General features: G+C 39.4%; 2 protein-coding genes across 2 annotated transcripts in view; both read right to left on the reverse strand.

Annotated features, from left to right (window-relative positions):
- LOC134667756 (nuclear anchorage protein 1) overlaps nucleotides 1-13,029 on the reverse strand; it is a 180,180-nt gene extending 167,151 nt beyond the window's left edge. The window contains exons 1-5 of the mRNA XM_063525177.1: nucleotides 12,901-13,029; nucleotides 12,058-12,252; nucleotides 11,506-11,604; nucleotides 11,052-11,154; nucleotides 10,165-10,295 (exon numbers count right to left, since the gene is read on the reverse strand). Coding sequence (XP_063381247.1) covers nucleotides 10,165-10,295; nucleotides 11,052-11,154; nucleotides 11,506-11,604; nucleotides 12,058-12,252; nucleotides 12,901-12,930 — 558 coding nt within the window. The 5' untranslated portion in view covers nucleotides 12,931-13,029. The remainder of the gene's footprint in view (nucleotides 1-10,164; nucleotides 10,296-11,051; nucleotides 11,155-11,505; nucleotides 11,605-12,057; nucleotides 12,253-12,900) is intronic.
- A 14-nt stretch (nucleotides 13,030-13,043) lies between these two features.
- Nucleotides 13,044-23,995, reverse strand: part of LOC134667581 (uncharacterized) — a 78,864-nt gene continuing 67,912 nt past the window's right edge. Inside the window, exons 2-4 of the mRNA XM_063525017.1 lie at nucleotides 16,670-17,024; nucleotides 13,763-13,880; nucleotides 13,044-13,492 (exon numbers count right to left, since the gene is read on the reverse strand). Of these exons, the coding sequence (XP_063381087.1) occupies nucleotides 13,048-13,492; nucleotides 13,763-13,880; nucleotides 16,670-16,679 (573 nt within the window). The 5' untranslated portion in view covers nucleotides 16,680-17,024 and the 3' untranslated portion in view covers nucleotides 13,044-13,047. The remainder of the gene's footprint in view (nucleotides 13,493-13,762; nucleotides 13,881-16,669; nucleotides 17,025-23,995) is intronic.

Genomic DNA, 23,995 nt, shown 5'->3' on the forward strand with positions numbered 1-23,995 from the left:
GTGTTGCCCCGTTGACGTAACAAGCCGTCAGCACAAAAAAGACTAGTTTACGATCAAGAGCAACAAACTGGATCAAGTACTTGAATGAAGTCAGTTTATTAACTTGATTCACTTGTAGCAAGGGTACCTGATCGCTGACTGATCGGAGCGTATCAACCCGCAACGTAGGTAAGTGAGCAGCTAGAAGAAATCGCCAAGTATCTTAATAATGTAAGTATACCTAATTTATTAATAACAAGAACGCGTGATCAAGATTTAATTAACAAAATTGATTACTTTACTTTCGTTTTTGCACTCAAACGCCTTCAAATTAAGTGACAATGTTTAAAAAAGACTGTCTTTAGGTAGGTACCTACATACATACAGGCTACACTTTGCGTATAACATCTCTTGTTTATTTGTCTTCTTGAGCACAAAGGACCATTATGCGCAGATTTTATCGCGGAAACATGCTGAACTAAAATATTATTACTAAGATTTGTGACCCATACATTAGCATGCCTATTAACCCTTTAACCGCCAGAGTCTGATATATAAGACATTACATATCCAGCTCATTTCGCCACAGTCTGATAAATAAGACAAAGATCTGATTTGGTTTTTACAGCACATTTATAACTCCCGTAACTATGCCAACCTTACTCTGCGTGGTACAATTACTGTCGGTGGCGACACGAGCACGCTCGATCAAAAATTGCTGGCGGTTAAAAGGTTAAAATTACGAGCGAAAACTGCAAATTATTTTTCATCACACTCATCTAGTCTAAAGGGGCCCACTGATTAACAGTCCGCCGGACGGTATCGGCCTGTCAATTGTTCGGAACTGTCAAAATTTTGTTCTAACTGACAGGCTGATACCGTACGGTGGACTGTTAATCAGTGGGCCCCTTTAAGGTTTTAATTTCTGCCTTGAAGTCATGGTAACCACTGTAACCAGGCGGGTAACCAAAGAAACTGTAGTAACAGTGAGTAACAATTTATTTCTCCGTAAACTATAAGCAATAGGTAAATTCGAATTTTATTACAGACCTACTAAGTAGACAGATCTGGGATTTATACAGCTCCATAAGTTGGAGCTGTTTGAAATTCCACATTAGACTACTTTCAATCGTGGTGGTTAAAATTGTAAATAATAACGTGTCATTAATAAATAATAACCATCTGCTTTGCTACTTAGGATTTCTCCTGACTCCCGTTATTTATTTTTGCCATATCGCTTTTATTACACAATGTACAATCAAGAATTTTATACTATAGCGGATCGTCTGTCAATCAAGTGGTGCAATAGTAAAAGAGTAGCAAAGTGATAGGTGCATCTTTCATAACAACAATTAAATTTAACTTTGTTATGGAGCTCGTTATACCGTGACTAGAACGAATTCCGAAAAAGTTTACTTAAGTAGGTAGGTAGGTACAAAGCAGAGTCCGTGGAAATGAAACTTGCACCGAGAACAAATTATAGGAGTGCCACTATAAACGTCATATTTTCAAAGGAGTTTAACGTATATTATGGTGAATGGTGGCTCTCTGTCGCTTGCCAAGTCGGTGCAGTCAACTTGGTCTAATTTTACCATTTTAGGGATAATTTATAGTCGTTAATACTTCTTAATCTTTCTAATCAACACGGCTGCGTATGCGAATGACTTTATATTTATTTACTTCTATCGAAAAGACTGAACCTAATAACAAGTTTGTCATTATTGATTAATCATTATTTATATTCATAAATTTCATCATAAAGCTACATAATGAACTAGATGACGTACCTGTAACGTAAGAATAAACGAGACGTAGATAGGTACAATTTGCTGTTGCACACTTGCACAGTCTTATTCGAACAACATATTAGTAACGTAAAGTACTAATTTTGAGGTAGTATTTTGAATGCAATTATTGAACAGCTTGCAACGCTTTAAGTATTGGTGCAGTTGACAGTCGATGACAAGTTTTTGTGTTGCCCCGTTGACGTAACAAGCCGTCAGCACAAAAAAGACTAGTTTACGATCAAGAGCAACAAACTGGATCAAGTACTTGAATGAAGTCAGTTTATTAACTTGATTCACTTGTAGCAAGGGTACCTGATCGCTGACTGATCGGAGCGTATCAACCCGCAACGTAGGTAAGTGAGCAGCTAGAAGAAATCGCCAAGTATCTTAATAATGTAAGTATACCTAATTTATTAATAACAAGAACGCGTGATCAAGATTTAATTAACAAAATTGATTACTTTACTTTCGTTTTTGCACTCAAACGCCTTCAAATTAAGTGACAATGTTTAAAAAAGACTGTCTTTAGGTAGGTACCTACATACATACAGGCTACACTTTGCGTATAACATCTCTTGTTTATTTGTCTTCTTGAGCACAAAGGACCATTATGCGCAGATTTTATCGCGGAAACATGCTGAACTAAAATATTATTACTAAGATTTGTGACCCATACATTAGCATGCCTATTAACCCTTTAACCGCCAGAGTCTGATATATAAGACATTACATATCCAGCTCATTTCGCCACAGTCTGATAAATAAGACAAAGATCTGATTTGGTTTTTACAGCACATTTATAACTCCCGTAACTATGCCAACCTTACTCTGCGTGGTACAATTACTGTCGGTGGCGACACGAGCACGCTCGATCAAAAATTGCTGGCGGTTAAAAGGTTAAAATTACGAGCGAAAACTGCAAATTATTTTTCATCACACTCATCTAGTCTAAAGGGGCCCACTGATTAACAGTCCGCCGGACGGTATCGGCCTGTCAATTGTTCGGAACTATCAAAATTTTGTTCTAACTGACAGGCTGATACCGTACGGTGGACTGTTAATCAGTGGGCCCCTTTAAGGTTTTAATTTCTGCCTTGAAGTCATGGTAACCACTGTAACCAGGCGGGTAACCAAAGAAACTGTAGTAACAGTGAGTAACAATTTATTTCTCCGTAAACTATAAGCAATAGGTAAATTCGAATTTTATTACAGACCTACTAAGTAGACAGATCTGGGATTTATACAGCTCCATAAGTTGGAGCTGTTTGAAATTCCACATTAGACTACTTTCAATCGTGGTGGTTAAAATTGTAAATAATAACGTGTCATTAATAAATAATAACCATCTGCTTTGCTACTTAGGATTTCTCCTGACTCCCGTTATTTATTTTTGCCATATCGCTTTTATTACACAATGTACAATCAAAATAATTTAACTATATATGAGGAGCTTATATGTATTCAAAACGTGATTTGTCACAAAAACAATAAAATTGACTTAATGTTATCAGTCTATAGAGCATTAAAAATAGCACCTATATAAAACATTTCCTTACTGCATAAAGCTTAATTTCCTATAATAGTATTATAATTTTGTATAGCGGAATCATATTATGCAAAAAGAGATTTGTCCACAAGAATTTGCCATGCAAAGTTATTTGTCACTTTAGCTAATCAGTCTATTTTGCCGACATTTTGTCTAATGGGAAAACACTTTTTTTCTAACAGCGCAAAGTTTCAATTGTATCAATGTAATACCAAATAATATTTTTTTCCGTTTATCTTAGTTTGACATTACTGTGACAAATCACGTTTTGAATATATAGTTATTATTTTGACATTATGGCAGCCGTCAAAGCCCTACTAAGCGCTAGCAATTAATTCGTCAGGTATTTATTTGTATGCATTTATCGTCGGTAGTCCAGTGTATCATTAGCTCAGACTCAGAGCGCGTTTGACTCGCCGACTATTCATAGAGACCGAAATGCCAGGCGCTGATATTTTGCATAAAAATAAACGTGTCTCATTCACTGGAATTAAAGAACTATATATTTTGTTTTAATTTTTCGGGATCGTTTATCACAAAACGTAAATCACACGTAACAGACAAATGGCACCAAATTTTCACTAGACCTAGAAGATACATAATATCTATGTAAAGTCTTTGATAAGGCAAGCCATTAGAATATGTGTAATGTTTCAATTATCAAATAAATCACTATCACAAGTATCGCTCATTTATTCGTTATTAAGGAACGAGGTTAAACTATAATCAACAACACTGCACACACCCATAACCGTGGCAAGATCGGCCACACCGGACGCATTAAAACCTACAGATTCATAGTTAAAAACTGGTCAAGAGCGAGTGCCCGGAGGGGCCGAAGGGTTAAATACTTTAAATACAAGACACGGTAAGGTAATAAGTTCATGCAGTTGTAAGGCGCGTCAACAATTCATTATAGTTAAAATTGAATACCTACTTACAAAATTATTAAGCACTAAGAACCTTATAAACAGACTAGTGTAGTTATAAACTGAGTCTATTTACCTAAGGGACTACCTACTGGCCCCTAAAATGCAATTTTGGTACTACATAATAATTAAAAACTAGGGATGTACCGACTAGTCGGGAAAGCCGAATATCCGGCCACATTTGTAGCCGGCGATTAGTCGGCGACTAGTCGGCAAAAATGGCCGATTAGTCGGCACTTTATTAGTGAAAGAAAAACAGAAAAAAGAAACCAACAGTCAATATTTACCATGTTTTATGTCTATTTTACCAAAATACCTATTCAGGCTGTGGAAAGTTGTGTTCATATAATTGACTGTTTGATCGTTATCGAATGGTGGTGGGCTGGTGTATTCCTCTACAGGTCGATCTCAACTGATTCTCGTGTAACTTCATGGCAAAGTTCTATACTTAAAGGATTTTATTATAATTCAGTTTTTTTTTTTAATAGTGGAGCCATGGGGAACTATTAATGTTATTGCAAAATTTAGAGACTTATAAACAGGTCACGTTGCTCGTAAAGACGCTGACCACAGAGGATAGGTTCTTAACTGGCGACTACGTACGAGAAATAGGGCCTTGGAAATACCACCTACAAGTTGTACCTACGGTTGACGGTCTGCTCAGGATCGCAAAATAAAAGAAAGGCAGAAATTGAACGAAGATTCTTGTGATAGGTCTTTGAACCTGTAGTGAACACCTTTTAGCCAAGCTAATATAATATATGAATAGCGCAACCAAAAGAGCAAAACTATTGTTTTTCACCTGAACTTATACGAAACTAATGATCTGGCCGACTAGCCGACTAGTCGGCCGACTAATCGGCCATTCGAGCGCCGATTAGTCGGCTAGTCGGCTAGTCGGCCAAATCAATAGTCGGTACATCACTATTAAAAACCCATTACAAATATTTTTGTAAGCCAGCTTACATAATAAAATGAAGACATAAACTGTTTCACTGCGAACGTTATGAAGTTTAAATAATTATTGAGGCCTTAAATTACATCCGAATAGGGACTTTAGCTCGTAAAACCGCGTGAAAAGTAATTAAGACACATGTTACAACGTATGTCTTGGAAGTTTTCCTCATAAGGAAGTCGCGGAAAGGAAACGAAGTCGATTTACTTCACTTTGATGTAACACGGCGAATATTTTTTAATTCTACGCCTACATTATGTTTGGTTTTAAAAGGTGTAGAGTTCAGAGGAGATTCGGTACATTAGACAAAAATATATCGAGATAAAATGGTTTTTAGTGCGTTGTTATTGTTGCTCGCATAGTCTTAGAAATAGTTATTAATTCAATCTATCGAGATTGTAATTGAATTTACATTTTACACAGTTTTTTACAATAGGTAACTTATCTTACAAAAGCTTTCTATGAAGCAACAAATCAGGAAAATAAATAACCATAAGCAACTAAAATCACGATTATTCACGATCGTCGATCAATAACTCCAAACAGATCGCCCGTCAAATCGGGGAGGTTAATTCTGACGTCGTGCGACTCGCCCGGAAAACTGCACAAAATGGACACCTCGCATTAGTCAATCAAATGTAACTCGCAACACTACTACTCGGCGCTCGCACTTCACCATTTTCAACTTTAACCCGATCATATAAAGTTCACATAGAGTATTGTTTTAAACCGTTGGTTGGGGGCCAATTTGTGCAATTCTAGGCATCGATCGTCTGCGATAGACGATCTTTATGGAAGTGTCCTATTGGCTTATTGTTATTTATTGCTTTATAATGCGCTTCGAGTAAATTTTGAGATCATGGATCGTAAAATACATTGGAGAAATTCGATTAAATCGGGATATTGTATACCACCGCTTAATTAACGATTAACTTATTATTGTGGAAACGGGACCGCTAATAATAACTGTAAAACTTGGAGTAGGTATATATACTAACGTGACAAACTAGTTACTAAGGTTGCCTCCAGAATCTCGCGAACTAAATTGACAGGTCAATGTGCACAAATGATACCACAGTTTGGCCAGTGCTGTTCATATCGATATTTTCAAAAAAGTTTGAATTAGAGAATATCGCGAGAATTCACCGCTAGCGGCGCTACTGTTGCTCGGTCAGTTAAAATGTATCTTTAAGTAATTTAAGTTATTTTACAAATGTTATTTGGTATTTCGAAAATTGTAAAATTGTATAGTAATAGATACAAGGATATTGGATAAACATATTGTAGGTAATTGAATAAATATTTTATTATATTTATTTTGTTTTATTTGTTAGGAAAACTTACAGCTAGAGTAACAAGTTTTAGGTGATAACATAGTAACAGTGATTTTGGCTACATAAAAATACAACAAAAAGGCCGGCCCAGATGGGGAAATAAGATACGAGTAAGTTAAGATTTCTCATTTAATTTGTGTGGTTTGGACGTAAAAATTAAATCATCTCGGTGATCCCTATTGCTTCGATCGTAAAGATCAGTCCCTAAACTGGACATTCAAGTTGACATTAGGTCAGAATTTTAATAGAGTTAGACCAAAAAAAGTCTGTAGCGATTCTGATAGCCCACGCAGTGTAAGTATTATTTTAAACGTCAATAAGCTTCTATGAAAGTATGACGTATTAAATAACAGTTGCACTGCGTGGGCTATGAAAATCGCTGCAGACTTTTCTAGTTCTAACTTTAATTATGGATCAATCTCATCTACCGGCCGCATTGTATAAAATTAAATCACCAATTTTAGATTTATGGCGACAACCGCGAGCTCTTGAAATAAACAGCTTGCCCCCAAACCTGCATACTAACATTGAAATTTGTCAGTTTCACATCCGCACCTCCTGATTTGATCGGTAACGTCACAATGTTACAATCGAATCAACCACTTTTCTCGTCACATTCATACAAATCGAAATCGTTTGTGACCCCTTTATAATTATGACATGGATGAATAGGTAGTAAGTGCATTTCCTACTTATCGATATCATTTTATCGACATATACCCGTGACTATTTTTTCTTTGCTATTCCTGCGGGCGCAGCACGGTTCCATTTTTATCGACTATCACTATGCGCGTCCCTTTCGCACTTACATACTTGTTAGAACGTGACAGGCATGGTGACAAGCGATAAAAAGGCTACCGTGCTAAGCCGCCTGGTATCATTTTATTTGTCAAACTCATGTCAATTTAGTTCGCGAGTTTCTGAAGGCAACTGTAGTTCCATATGTTTCAAAAACTACTTATAGTCCGTATTTTTTAGCATTAGAAAGAACTTCGCAGAAGTTCGCTTGTGGTTCTAAATCTGGCACTTTTAGCGGTAACAATTTGAATTAATTTTTAGGGTTCCGTACCCAAAGGGTAAAACGGGACCCTATTACTAAGACTTCGCTGTCCGTCCGTCCGTCCGTCCGTCTGTCACCAGGCTGTATCTCACGAACCGTGATAGCTAGACAGTTGAAATTTTCACAGATGATGTATTTCTGTTGCCGCTATAACAACAAATACTAAAAACAGAATAAAATAAAGATTTAAATGGGGCTCCCATACAACAAACGTGATTTTTGACCAAAGTTAAGCAACGTCGGGAGTGGTCAGTATTTGGATGGGTGACCGTTTTTGTTTTTGCTTTTTTTTGTTTTTTTTTTTTTTTTGCATTATGGTACGGAACCCTTCGTGCGCGAGTCCGACTCGCACTTGCCCGGTTTTTATGTATTGACCATGCTACATTAGATAATTCAATAATTATTAATAATTAACGAGCCTGATAAAAACTGCACGCTTGCTCCTGCGGAGTTCTTTCTAATGCTAAAAAAACGAACTATAGCGGGTGTGAATGCACTATTGGAATGTTCAAAATTATGTTTAGGAAATGTTCTCAATGGAATTAGAGTTCCTATAGATAATTTTGGCTGGGCACTTTACCTGCCTTTAAGTTCCTAGCATAGGGTTTATATTACTACGTTGGGATTGTGATGTAAGATTTAGTAGATTTACCGACCGAAAGTTTTTGGAGTTAGCCTAGTCGTAGACGTATTTCGGCTGATGTGGTCATATATAGATGATGATCCAATTTTATACTCAAAGCGGATGACTACTCTTCGAAAATCTGCTATCTGCTGTTGCTGACTAGATTGACAAAAACTGACATCAGTTTCTGTCAATCTAGTATAGTTTCTTTGTTTTTAATTACCACGCATTGATGTTTTAAAGCGTGTACAATGTTGGTAGCTAATGGTCCGTGAGTCAGGCGCAGAAGTCGGAAAGGCAGGACGTATGACCTTTTTACTTATGGACGAAGCTACATGTGATACTTAAATCTACGCTTGGAATCGGCGCCACAGGGAACAACATTTCAGAATGGAGACTTGAAATTCATTTGCAAGACTTAAAATAACACTACCTATTAGAAAACTTACCGCTACAGTGATTTATCTTATAGCATTTATATTTAGGTAATTATTTATCAACTATTTGATTTCAGTTATTTAACTAACTTAAATTCAGCTTTTTAAGGAAAAAGTGTCATTTCAAAACCCCGTTCCACCTGTTTTTGCAATCTAGCACCTTATTAAAAGGTCTTTGCACTTAAATATTTTCCATTCACGCTTCAATACGGGCAATTCGAAAACAACATTGCCTCACACCAGAATCACAATAGGGCAAAGACCAACAAAATGAGCGTTGATCTAGTTTGATATTTTAAGAAATATTTAATGAGACGTAAATTTCCAACTTTGAGCTTTATACATAAGGTAAAAAGGTTGCGTTTGCAAGCATTCAATTAAGCAAGAAACGACATTGAGAAAGAAATCTGTAGAACTTTCCACACTGCATCCCTCAATACTATGTGACAGTGAGAGCGCATTGTCCCCCTACAAAGTACAAAGCGCTCTCACTCACGAAACGTCATCCCTAATTAAGGGCATCGCTCCATCGCGCGTGATTTACGAGGGCCATTAGGCCGGCCGGCGCGCGGCACGATCCCGGCCCGCAATGGATAACGTGTAAGCGAGCCGATACGAATTCGGTGAGTACACTAATTTATTAGTTAATAAGTAATTTGACTTAAATCAATGTGTCTAGAGCAATTTAGAGCTGTAAAATCTTTTAGTTAAATTAATAGATGTAGGTATTTAAACAGAAAGCAGCTTACAAGGAAATCTAAAACTAATGACTATCCCCCTTATTCATAAACGTTTACTAAACTTGACAAGCCGATAATAATCGTTTGTCCCTTTCCAACGTATTGGTATGATGGAAAGGGACAAACGATCATTATCGGCTTGTCAACTTTAGTAAACGTTTATGAATAAGGGATTAGTTTTTATTTAAATACGTCATGAAACGCTTGACTAGTAAACAAGTATCTGAAAAACCGGGCAAGTGCGAGTCGGACTCGCGCACGAAGGGTTCCGTACCATAATGCAAAAAAAAAACAAAAAAAAGCAAAAAATAAAACGGTCATCCATCCAAGTACTGACACTACTGACCACTCCCGACGTTGCTTAACTTTGGTCAAAAATCACGTTTGCTGTATGGGAGCCCCATTTAAATCTTTATTTTATTCTGTTTTTAGTATTTGTTGTTATAGCGGCAACAGAAATACATCATCTGTGAAAATTTCAACTGTCTAGCTATCACGGTTCGTGAGATACAGCCTGGTGACAGACGGACGGACGGACGGACGGACGGATAGCGAAGTCTTAGTAATAGGGTCCCGTTTTACCCTTTGGGTACGGAACCCTAAAAATGGTTTACAAATTTGATTTGTTGAGAAAATCCATTTTTTGTAAGCTTATCAATTTGATTGTCAAAGAATGAATTACGACGTTTTACTGTGTAATAAAATTTAGCCAATTTAAGAAAAAATAACTGTCATTAAAAAAAAACAGAAAGGTTGTAAACGCTGCACTTACCTCATGCTCCCTCAGCTTTCTCAGCAGCTCGTGGTAGGGCGCGGCGCGCGCCGCGGCGAGCGACGGCGGCGGCAGGCGGCCCTCCATGCCGTGCAGCCAGCGCCGCAGGCAGCGGAGCTCGTGCGACGTGTCTGAACATATTGCTTTATTATAGCTATTGTGAAATTCAAAATACTATAAAACCATTACAGATATTGAAAAATTATATATCCCGAAAAAATCTGATAGGTGTCACATGAGGCATCTTAATTAACATTAAATTTCATTCTTTAAAAAGAATGACATATTAAGTATATTAAAGGTACTGATACTATTTGTAAGCGGAGCATTGCCCGCGTGTTAATTGGTCAGTTGCAATTCACCCTCCCCTCCCTCAGGTCCAGGGTTAAATTAAGCTTTCCACATGACATGCCACATTATATCAAACTCTGTTCAGTAGTTTAGCCGTGCAAAGGTAACAGACAGTCGTGTTTACCTGTGTGTGTATTTGCATGGAATATGTATCATCAGTCAGAATGCGAGGAGCGTTTATAGTGCCATCTAGTAAGTAACGATTTAACTGTCTTAACAACGCCATCTAACGTCGCGTAGCAAGACTACAGTAACAATGCCATCTAGTGTTGAATAGGTAAACATTTTTAGAGCGCCACCTATTGTACGTCGACATAATCATCACCTTAGCACAGCGCGCTAGTTTAACGGCGCCATCTATATTTACTCTTCCGAACTATTAGCCTAACCATAAAGCGCGATAATATGTCAAGGGAAGTAATATTTAACTTGTCTACAAGATGGAGCTAACAACAAAGTACATGCAAGTTTCATAATCAGTCGGATAGATGTCGCTATACGTTTGATATAAGCGTGAATACTTAGTGAATACTAACCGACGGTGTCGGTGCCTTCTCCGTCGCGTGGAGGCTGTTCGGGGCTCAGCAGCAGACGCAGGCCTTCCCACTTCGCGTTCAAATGGTCCACGCGCCAAGTCACCTGAAATTATAAATTTAAAACCTTGTTTAATACTCGTGACCAACTTGTATGCTTTGTGTACAGAACTGATAAGGGATTTCAGCATAGTCAACTCCATTTTAAAAGTATTTGTTACATGGAATTTTAATGCTTCCATTCAAATTCGGTATTTTTAACTCTTCAATTAGATTAATTAGTAGCAAGAAGTTCCTGCAATTTATAACTTTAGACAAATGAAATTATTTTATTAAATATTCTGATTTGTGGTTTTTGAAGTAGTCACACTACTAATTGTGAGAGGCCTTTGCCCAGCAGCGGGACACGACAGGCTCCAAATAGTAATGACTTATAGTGTTTAATATTAATATTTACCTCTGCGCTAGCCTCTGGAATGCGTTCGAGTATGGCGCTCGCCTGCTCGATGAACTTAGCTCGGCGCGGCTCCACCGACGCCAGTTCGGCCATGCGATTCTGGTGACATAAAACAATGGGCGAATTATCAGACATATCTACCTTAAATATTTGCTTGTTATTCAAACAAGGCACATGAAATTCATTTTCGTTTTGAAAATTGTAGGGATGCATAAAATATAGTTTAAATTCCTACGAGATTTCAGATAAAAAAACCACAGATGACTAGATTTAGAAACAACAAGGCAACCGCACCGACTTCTAGTAATAAGGCCTTTTAGGCCTTTTAGATTAAACGATTATTTGCGAAACGGTAGCTGCCAGCTGACCAATTTCTATTAGCAGCTGACTGGCCGCCTACTGCCGGTTGTTATATTAAAAACGGGTCACTCACGTATTACGTATTACATGTTGAGCTTTTTTGACTTAAAATACGTGAGTGACCCGTTTTTAATACTTATATTTAATATGTCTGTGTCTCACGGTAGTTTTGTTATCAAAATTGTCTCTTACCGTTCTTAACTTCCTGCTGCTCAGGTTCTCGGGACTAGAATAGATCTCCTCCTGCACATGCGACAGCCACTGGCACAGCTCCCCGAACTCGGCCACGAGCTGGCTGAGCGACCACTGCCGGTTGAAGCCGGCGGCCGGGTTGAGCCGCGGCAGCAAAGCGGCCGACTTGCTCGATTGCAACTCGCCGTTTGCTTCCTGGAAACAGAAGACGAAATAATTAACATTGCGTGCGTATTCAATTCAATGGAAATACAATAATGTATTGTTTCGACTCCGATTTGGCACTCTTGTTTGGCTGACAAACAAGATAAACAAAACAAACAAAACAAACGAAATATGGCCGTACCTACATAGTACATAATAGTAACTTCAAAATGTTTTCTTGATCTTTCAGACAATAGGGTGATTTTGGACAAAGCTGCGTCAAATTCACTGCGATATAAAATATAAATGCTCTTTGTTTATTGATATTGAACTATCCCACAGCTGTACGGATATGATGGTCGTATTTGTCTACGTGACAGCGTGATAAAACGGTGTCCGTTTCTTTCTATCCCGCAGTTAAAAAGTGACAGTTGTTTTATCACGTGGATAAATGTGGATAAAGCTATCCATAATAGGCTTGCTGGCCATTTTTTGGTTTATTATTAGGAACGGTTTAGAAGTTTTGTTGAAGAATAGTGCAGAGGTAGGTATCATACCTTGCAGGTGTCGATAAGGTATAGCCATGATATAGCCGTCGTCGTCATGGCCACAGGTCGTCGCCGGCGCTGCCGCTGGCCGCCGAGCCCCAGCTCCTGCGCCACGCCTCGCGACACGGGTCCTTGTGTTACAGTAGCTAACCTTGCAGGTGTCGATGAGGTGGTTGTCCATGATGTAGTCGTAGTGGTGCTGCAGCAGCGGCCACAGGTCGTCGCCGGCGCTGCCGCTGGCCGCCGAGCCCCAGCTCCTGCGCCACGCCTCGCGACACGGGTCCTTGTGTTACAGTAGCTAACCTTGCAGGTGTCGATGAGATGGTTGTCCATGATGTAGTCGTAGTGGTGCTGCAGCAGCGGCCACAGGTCGTCGCCGGCGCTGCCACTGGCCGCCGAGCGCCAGCTCCTGCGCCACTCCTCGCGACACGGCTCCTCGTATTACAGTAGCTAACCTTGCAGGTGTCGATGAGGTGGTTGTCCATGATGTAGTCGTAGTGGTGCTGCAGCAGCGGCCACAGGTCGTCGCCGGCGCTGCCACTGGCCGCCGAGCGCCAGCTCCTGCGCCACTCCTCGCGACACGGCTCCTCGTATTACAGTAGCTAACCTTGCAGGTGTCGATGAGGTGGTTGTCCATGATGTAGTCGTAGTGGTGCTGCAGCAGCGGCCACAGGTCGTCGCCGGCGCTGCCGCTGGCCGCCGAGCCCCAGCTCCTGCGCCACGCCTCGCGACACGGCTCCTTTCTGGAATGGTCAAAGCGAGTGTTCATTCGGAAGCTAAATCGATTACAATCTGAGTGGAATGCAAATATACTTATGCTATTTAAAGGCACCAATCTTAATAAGTCATCTAAAGCTAAATTATCTTATGAGCTCACCGTGGCAGGCCCTTTGAGATTAGCTTTTCTAAGGTTAGCTGGAAGAGGGATAAGTTCGCCTTTGAGCTTTAATTTCTGTAAATTTTATGTGAACCTGTGGTGTGTACAATAAAGTAGTTAATTGCTAGTTATTTACCTCTTTTTGGTGAGGCTGTGATAGGGGCGCTCCAGGTGGTCGGCGCGCGCGGGCGGCGCGGGCGCACTGCGCAGCGACGACAAAGAGAAGCTGCTCTTCATCGCGGAGTGCTCGAAACCTGCAGCAGAGGACACACGCATCAATGCTCAACAACTCAACAGGGCTTAACTTAGCTAATTGACTTTACCAGCAGGCCATGTGGGCGGCCGGCGGGCCAAAGCGTAAACTTTACCAGCAGGCAACGTGGTACGCAATGATCCCACAAAAATCTAAATAATTATCATCTCGCGACTTCTCTTGTTTGTCGGACGAACTAAACATATCATGAGAGCAACCTAGATAATAAGAGCGCCCATCATAGCAAGTTAAAATTGCGCCACTACTATTATACCTTTACATACAAGCGTCTTAGCAGTGAATGAGTTTATTTGGACTGCTTAAGGAAGTCACTGGAATTATTTAAAAAATAAAAGGTAATATCTATTATAATTAACTATAAAAAGACAATAGGTAATAAATATTACGGATACAAAAAGCCCATTATTTTTTATTTGTTGTTGTCACCGCAGCAATAGATAAATATATTACGTATAAGTTCATGTAATAAACGCACAGCCTTGCCGTTCTTTGAGGTTAGGCGAATAATACAAGTGTACTTAATATGTAACTAATATCTTAGTTGTAACTAAGATACACTATGCCTAAATCCAAACACCCTCATTACGAGAATGCCGATTCACTTTTAGCCTTTAAACCTCAGGCTCCAAAAAATAATCGATTTAAATTTTGGCCAGCTAGGTATGACACTTGACTTTTAGAGACCGAAAATTTTAACTAAAAACTACCATGGTCGTGCAAACCCATTCATCAGTAAACTGTTTTAATATGCGTAACCCTCAAGGCTATTACAGCATAATAAGAGCAGTAGGTTACCGCAGCACATTATAAGGAAAGCACGACCGTCGCCCACCGCTGAGCAGGGATGTCTCCCATCGCTTGCCCAGCTCTCGTTTATCCAAACCAATATAATAGTAACCTCCGATTATGCCTTTGCGACGGATAGCAAGTGACACATATACTGGTACAATGGAAGCGAGTGCTTGGCAAGTGTCGAGAATACTTGGCAAGAACCGCCAGCCGCAAGTGGATGGCGAACATGATGCTTTCGTGTTCGGGAAATGCGGCATTATGTCGCTTTTCTATCACAACTGGGATACATTGTGGTCGCAATTATGAAATTATGCATCCTTAGTTATGACATTTACTTTGCCGACTTGGAAGGAAGAGTAGATTTGAAGAATATTGATCTCCATACAAAACAGCGTCTTACGAAAAAAGGGTTTCAACATATTAAACTAGATAGCTTAGCCTTGTGGTGTCTTGTGATATATGTATTATATGATTGTTATTGACTGATGGTTTTACTGCACTTCTACAGAAAAAAAGCGAGTTTTAAAACAGCCATCACATTGTAATACTTGTCCTATTAACTTTTGTAGTTAGAAATAAGAAACATAACGTATGCGGAGTGAAATTTGGTCAAAGTTTGTTATATAAAATATAAAAACACAAAAATCTAAATAAAAAAATATGTGTTGTCAATGTAAAGCCAATATATCTGTCAATCAGTTTGGTAAGTCTCATAAAGATTGGTTGTTTAAGTTTGTAATTATGGTAAATTAACAAGAACGCCGTCGTCAAACAGTATGTAATTTCTATAGTAGCCATCCCCTATGGCCGAAATCAAAGGTGGTGGAACATTTTGTGCAAATGGGTGAGAGTCGAAGCACTATTTACAATATTCTGGCGTCCTTTGCCTTGATGAAAACCACTGCCAGAAAGCCTGGTTCTGGAAACTATTCCAGCTTGAGCAAGGTTTCTGAGAGAGCTCGATTAAAGAAAATTACGGCCGGCCGTGTCGCACAATCTTATAGAGAGCTCGGAAGAAAATTTAAAACTGACGGCAAAACTGTTAAAAAATATCTTAAAGACATGGGCATTGATAAGCGATGTAGAAAAGTTAAGCCCACTGTCTCTGAAAACCAAGAAATCACTCAGAAAGTACGGTTGTGTAAATTAGTCAAAGAAATATTTTACGCTAAAAGCAATGTCACTTGCGTTATGGATGACGAGTCATATTTCACGTTAGATGGAAACGAGTGGCAAGGCAATTACTATTTTGAGAACACCAATGGTCCAACCGATGAGAACGTGAAATATGTTGAGCATACAAAATTTCCTAAAAAAGTTTTGCTATGCTTGCCATCAGCCGACGCGGAATGCCTAAGCCTGTATTCTTTGAGTCAGGTTTAGCTGTGAACGCCGACCGCTACATAGAGCGTTGTTTGCCATTAGTGCGGGATTTCATAAATACGAGTCATAGAGGAGAAAATGTAGTGTTTTGGCCAGACTTAGCCTCAAGCCATTATTCCAAAAAAACCCTTTGCAAAATGGCGGAGTTAAACATCCCATACGTACCGAAGACATCAAATCCACCTAATGTTCCGCAACTTCGCCCTATAGAAGATTTTTGGGCAAATCTAAAGAGGCGAGTATATTGCAATAATTTTCGTCCCAAAAATCTCCAGAGTTTGATTCGAAAAATAAAATCGGAGCTGAATAAAATGCCGACATCTGTGTTTTCGACAGCGATGGACAAAGTACCACAGAACTGCCGTAAAGCATCTCGCATGGGAGTAACCTATTTTTTACACTAAGCCTTGATATATACATTATTATAAAAACATAATTATTTTAAAAAAGGATGGTGTTTTTTTTATTTCAAATAATATTGAACTTTGTCCAAATTTCACTCCGCATACGTTATTGCCCATAGTTTCAATATACGGAAACGCTCTTCATTACTTAAATTGTACAAGTAGGTATAATATATAAAAAAATACTCACTTGCAGACATTCTGAATAATCCTTAGGGAACTTCTAAATGAATCAATTTATTCTTAAATCAACATTAGCTTTCCCTCTTTGTACTGTCTCATCAATTCCTTAATCTTTGTACTAGTTTAAAAATTGATATTCAAATCCTCTTATCATTACAGTCTAAATTGCTTCGTGTTAAAAGTGTTATGGCGACTAGATTCGTTTATATTAAAATTAAGTAGAATAAATAGGTGCGTGATCATGTAATCTTGTGGGATTCATGAATATTCGCAGTGTCGTCGAGACGCGTCGGTCGGTGGTCACATGTTGTGTGTGCGCTGGCGGCGTGGCCCTGCCTGTTGCGGCGGCTGCCCGGCCGCGCCTGAAATGATACAAATTAAAAGGTTAGACAAATGCAGTGAAGAAACAATTAATTAGGTACAATTATTGCTAATCTACTAACTCTACGCCTGATCTAAAGAAATTTACTAAAGACCTACCACTCTCACGGACACTGACCTAAGTCAACATTATACTGCCGTTTGTGGATAATACCTAATACCTAGGAAGCATTTAAGGTTCATGACTAAATGAATTAGATAATATTTGTTATTGCTCGCGAGTGAACACATAGACATGTATTAATGTTGTTAAAATAAACTGTCTACTACAAAATATACAATATCAGGTATGTAGCATCCAGAAAAGGGTCAAACATATTAAATACAGCTTTCATATAAAAACCAACCATAAATATGAACAGTCTAAAATTTATAACTAATGAAACTATGAATAACTAATGAAGGTTTGTGAAATTGCCACACATTGTATTCAAATTGCCGTTTGTGCAAACAAATTAAATAAACGAAAGAACTGAAAAATGGTTTCTACAAAAACGTTTTCAATTTTGGAACAGGACTTTCACCGAAAATCGGATTGTTTCCATGGTGGTTCCACGTACCGTTGAGGCAGGCGCGGGCGCACAACGAATGGAAAGCGACGGGTGTTTTCCGACGCAGTTTCACACCGATCTGCAGATTTACACGAGCTAGCCGTAGATTATGGCAATAGCTTACAAAAGCTTTTTAAAAGTGATTTAGGAAAATTCATATGGTATGTACAATCAAATCAGTACCACCCTTTTTAGGGTTCCGTAGCCAAATGGCAAAAAAACGGAACCCTTATAGATTCGTCATGTCTGTCTGTCTGTCTGTCTGTCTGTCCGTCCGTATGTCACAGCCACTTTTTTCCGAAAGTATAAGCACTATACTGTTGAAACTTGGTGAGTAGATGTATTCTGTGAACCGCATTAAGATTTTTATACAAAAATAGAAAAAAAACAATAAATTTTTAGGGTTCCCCATACATAGAACTGAAACCCAAAAATTTTTTTTTCACCAAACCCGTACGTGTGGGGTATCTATGGATAGGTCTTCAAAAATGATATTGAGGTTTCTAATATCATTTTCTTCTAAACTGAATAGTTTGCGCGAGAGACACTTCCAAAGTGGTAAAATGTGTGTCCCCCCCCCTGTAACTTCTAAAATAAGAGAATGATAAACCTAAAAAAAATATATGATATACATTACCACGCAAACTTCCACCGAAAATTGGTTTGAACAAGATTTGGTAAGTAGTTTTTTTTTAATACGTCATAAACCGTAAACCCCAATTTTATTTTGTTACTTGCTGTTACGGAACCCTTCATGGGTGAGTCCGACTCGCACTTGGCCGCTTTTTTAAATAATGTAAGAATGTAGAAATACAGTACACTGAAGAAGCAAGTACCTACAAGTTGGTTCAGCGTGGCTGATGTATAAACATACATTTTGGGCAAGTGTTGAAGGTATTTCCCCTGGGTACATCTACAACACACAGCTAGTACAGGTACTCAAACGACGCATACTTCAGGGCCACTATAATCACAGATTTTGTAATACTTATTGTATATTGTATACATTTTTTTTTTTTTTTTAGCCTGTTGTGTCCCACTGCTGGGCAAAGGCCTCCCTCTCTTTCTTCCACGCGTCTCGTTCTATGGCAATATCGGGCCAATCTTTCCGAAAGACGTCAAGATCGTGCCGCCACCTCCTTCTAGGTCTGCCGTGACGCCGCACTATGTTTGGTGTCCACTCGGTAGTTTTCTTGGCCCACAAGTCGTTTGGCATACGGCAGATGTGTCCGGCCCAGTCCCATTTAAGCTTGGCGGCTGTCAGGGCTACGTCGGCTACTTTGGTTTTGGAGCGCAAGATGGAATTTCTAATTCTGTCAACATAAGTCAAGTATTTACTATGACATTGAAATATGTATCTCATTTCGTTATATCAATACTTCATTAAACTGCTAAATTCTATTTGAAATTTCGTCTTGAGAGTTGGCATAGCTGTAATAAGAAAGATGACCACAGGCCAGGCTCAATATCAGAAATGGGCTTAAAAATCAAAAGCGTAACAACGATCGGATATATGATTTTGAACGGCATGTTACAAAACTATATCCGTTCGTAACATTCCTCGGAACCATTAGCACGAAGTGGCCATTCACAGAACATGAGATCGATTGATTCAGCACCCATTACCCGAACCATGACCACAGCCATGACTGATGGGCCGCCATCAACTTTCACCCGCGGAAGCCTAGTTGCCGACACTTTGTGTCTCTTTAATCATGGTCTATGGTGACAACCTAGTTGATACCGTCTCTCTAAGTGACACACCGAAAAGTCGCAGGCGATTTAATCGGTTACGTAACACTAACGCTTATATCCCACTTGGTTCAGTGGATCGATGCAACAAATAAATTAATATCATTACAAGATATGTACTTTGAATAAGCACTTTGCAGTGACATATATGAGTGATTATAATCGTGACATGCTGAGAGAAAACAATGACATAATATAATGGAAGTATCTTGAATTGTGGTAGATTTAATTAATCGGCTAGCCAATCAAGCACAAGCACCTACAACATAAGTGTTTTTGATCAAAATGTACTAAGTAAGCTAAGCTTATTTAACATGGATGAATAAAATTGTTGCAAATATGGGTACATTAATAAACAAGAACACGTGGAACACATAAAGCCTTTTGAAAAAGGTGAGCAGTTGCAAATGAAGCAGCTGCGAATACCGCCTCCCTACAATACAATTATATAGGCATGACATATCTAAATATAGATAGATGCAAGAGGCCAAGGATAACACAGTCGTTTTAGAACAGGTGCGTCTTCAAACACACTAAAACCTGTTCTAATCTCGCCAAGCTGGCACCTGCTGCCCGTATCCCGTAAGCTTGTTTTAACAACTCTTCCGGCACTCAACAGTTCCTTGCTATTTTAGGGTCCCCTAGCATAGTATAACACAACCATAACCAAACATAACATACCAAAACCAAATTCTTAGGTATTTGTTCCATTAGTTAGTCTAACATTTAGTTTTATCAAGAATATCTTTTACGCCTTAATTTATGTAAAAATATTGGCTTTGTTTCAACTGAAAATGTGTTTTTTTTTTATTTACCAAGTAACTAGTAAAGCATATTTATGCTGCAGATTTACATGTAATGGTTGTTTACTCAATCGTGGGATAGATGGCGTTATGGGTCTCGGAGATCGCTTATTCTTGTCGATATTTTACGTCAAGTTAACATTTTTACAAAATGAGGGTGGCGAGAGAAAAATATCCGATCCGGCGAGTGAATGTCACTGTGTCCGCGGATAAAATTATATCGAAATAATTCAGTTTTTGGTGCAATTTGGTTGTAAACTTATTAAAATCGTGTACATTCCTTATTTAAATAAGTGCATAAACGTTATCCAGACAGGGGGTAAGTGTTTTTACGTACAATTGTTAGATATAGTATGTGAATGCAACTCGTTCAATTCAAGTGTACCTAACTTGTATTCACATACTGCTATTATGTTGTTCGCAGCCTTTGAGGAACGCCCCTTATGCATATGGTGGTAACCATATTGCGTGACAAATCATATTTTGATCAAAAAAGGCTGTTACTACGGACCTTGGAAGAATTTGTAAATACGGACATAAGATTCGTGACTAACCGCAACGGGCTCGTGGTCCAGTGGCTCTGCAGTCTTGTCAACTCGTGATCGTCACCAAAACTCTCCAGTTCGATTCTCACCGCGCGAGTTCTTTTTGTTTTTATTTTTTTTTTGTTTTTTTTTGTATTTTTCATTTCTTTTACTTGTTCTGTTTAAATACAACTAACTTCACCGCTTATTCTGCCTTTGCCAACGTATAATTATCACATAATTATAGTTATGTTATTGTAAAATTATAAAATAAGTATTTGCAATATAAGCTCAAATTTCATTTATCTCTTTACTCAAGAACCTGACTCATCACATTGGCGCCCATAGGGTACGGTAAATAGAGATTTGAGCTTGTACTCGTACTGTTTAGCCGTGTTTGTTTTAGTAAATAAGCTTTACCACATAAGACTGTGTTATTGAACATTTGTATTTTATTGAGTTTTTGATTGGTTTGATCAGTAAAAATGGAGGTTAATTATCTTTTGAAGGACGAGTTGATGTTTGAACTCGCGTGTAGAGGGATATGTGACATACAGACCGTAGAGCCTATGCGGAAGATACTTAGGGAAATATTCAACCGAGAATCAAGGGGCGAGTCCTCAATCGCGCTTAAGGTTCCCCAGTTTTGCGTCGACAATCCCTTGTCAGAAATAACGATTTGCGAGTGTAAATACAAAGCACTATCGGCGGCGCTCAGCGAAATTTCGGGTAGTTCGGATCGGTCAAATTTTCGCCGTATTTTCACTCGCCTCTCTCATTTGTTAGGTCGCGTTAAGATGATCATTCCCACGGAACAAGAGCATACAGAAAGACATTTAGCTATTTTGAAGGATATTCAGGACGCTTTTAATACGTTGGAAACGTTGGAGAATGTGGATGATGAGGGAGATGGGAAAATATCGGATAAGGACAAGGAGATCCTGCAAAGGTCGTTAGGGGCGGAGGCTATGAAGATTATTGAGAAATTGGAAAAGGAAAGTGTACCGAGCCAGGGTGGATCAGCGGCAGGGTCTGGCTCGGGCTTGCCGGCTATGTTAGAGTCCGGCGATAGGCAGAATGATATAAGGACCGTTCAGTATCCGCCGTTCAGGAGCTGTGAGGTGCGGCATGCACAACTGCAGCGGACGTCAACTCTCGATATAGAAACTACCAAGAGGAAACTGATACCTCTCAAAGATTGGGGTGTAAAGTTTGATGGCAAGGGCACGTTGAGTGTTAACGCGTTTTTAGAACGTGTTGAGGAGTTGAAGGACGCACGTAACGCTACAGACAGTGATTTGTTTCGCTATGCAATTGATTTATTTGAAGATGACGCCCTAATTTGGTTTCGAGCTAATAGGGACCAGGTGTCGAATTGGGATGAGCTGGTGGAACTATTGTTAAGTTCTTTTCAGAGGCCATATTATGAGGAGGAGCTTTTGGACGAAATCAGGCAGCGCACGCAGAGCAAGCATGAAAATATTTTGATTTACATATCTGTGATGCAAAATATGTTTAATCGCCTGCCTACCAAATTATCTGATCGTCAAAAGTTGTCGATTTTACTTAAAAATATTCAACCGGAGTTTCAACGTGCAGTTTGCAGAGATCGTTTTGCCACAGTTTCCGAGCTATCAGAAGTCTTAAGGATTGTTGAACATACTAGGGTGAATTGTGAAAATTTTCAAGAGCCCAGTCAGAGCCGAGGTTTGGTGGAACCCGATTTGGCGTTTCGTGGAAGGGAAATAAATGCGATTGCACGCAACGCGGTGCAGGCCGGTCGTACCACAGAAACTATGAAATGCTGGAACTGTCGGAATACGGGACATGGGTTTAGGGAATGTCCAGCCGAGAAACAACGGTTGTTTTGTTACAAATGCGGTAAATTCGGATCTACGGTAAAGAAATGCACTTGTTCGGGAAACGCCAATTCGGAAGACAAACCTGCCGTGGGGCTTCCGAAATAGATCGCGCTGGTAGTGAATGGCAGGATTGGCTCAAGCGTATCAATTCGTTTTTTGTATCGGGAGAAATTAACGTCATTGATACAAAGCCTCATGACAATCGTTATTATGGTTTCTTCAAGGTCTTGGGAAAGTCATTTTCGGGACTCTTAGATTGTGGTGCGCAATCTTCATTTGTTAGACCGGAATTTTATAATAATAAATTGTCCACTCTTGGAGCGCAGGCGCAATCTATTTCGCAGAAAAACTTCTCCACGGCAGATGGGACACCTCATGCCGTTGACTTTGTTACTTACTTGCCAGTCGAATTTTTAGGAAAGTACAGAGTAGTTAAATTTCATATCATGGATCAGCTGAGTCATGAAGTAATTTTAGGCATGAACTTCTTTAAGCAGTTTGGGTTGCGTATCACTGAAACTGGCGATCCTCCGAACATTCCGGACATATTAAGCCGTGAAGATTTTGAAGAGGTTTGTGAGGTTGAGACAGTTCGGCCAGTCATTTCTCGGGATGAGCTGACGGCAGAACAGAGAACGTCCTTAGAATCAGTCATTCAAGAAATGCGTGAGCAGCTTGGTACGGGCATCGGCAGGACAAATTTAATTAGACACCATATTGACACGGAAAGTAGCTTGCCTGTATGCCAACGCCAGTACCCCTTTGCTCCTCCCATTATGAAGGAATTAGAAGACGAAATAGATGATATGTTAGCTAATGACATCATTGAACCCTCTAATAGTTCTTGGCGTTCTCCAGTACTCCTAGTGAAAAAAGCTTCGGGTCAGAACCGCTTGTGTCTAGACAGCAGACAGCTGAATAAAGTTACCAAGAAGGATTCGTATCCTATACCTAGGGTTTCCGTTATTCTAGATAGTTTAAGAAATGCACGCTACTTGTCTACTATTGATCTTCGTTCTGCGTTCTGGCAGATCCCTTTAGATGATATAAGTAAAAAAAAAACTGCGTTTGGTTTACCTGGTAAAGGCCTGTTCCAGTTTAAGGTAATGCCGTTCGGCTTATGCAATGCATCACAAACTCAGCAGCGTCTCATGGACAGGTTGTTTCCACCAGAACACGAAGGAAAAATATTCACTTACCTGGATGACATTGTGATCAGTAGTAGCACTTTTGAGGAGCATTTGGCGTCGCTTAGATGGGTTATTAATCAGTTGAAGATGGCCGGGTTAACTGTGAACACGGAAAAGTGCGAATTTGCCCGACCCTCCTTGAAGTATCTTGGTTATCTCGTGGACAAGGAGGGATTACGAACTGATCCAGGGAAAGTAGATGCCATACTGAATTATCCACGACCGACAACATTTACAGAACTGAAACGATTCATAGGCATGGCAAGTTGG

The sequence above is a fragment of the Cydia fagiglandana genome, chromosome 1 (genome assembly GCF_963556715.1).
Source record: "Cydia fagiglandana chromosome 1, ilCydFagi1.1, whole genome shotgun sequence".
Classification (NCBI taxonomy): Eukaryota; Metazoa; Arthropoda; class Insecta; order Lepidoptera; family Tortricidae; genus Cydia; species Cydia fagiglandana.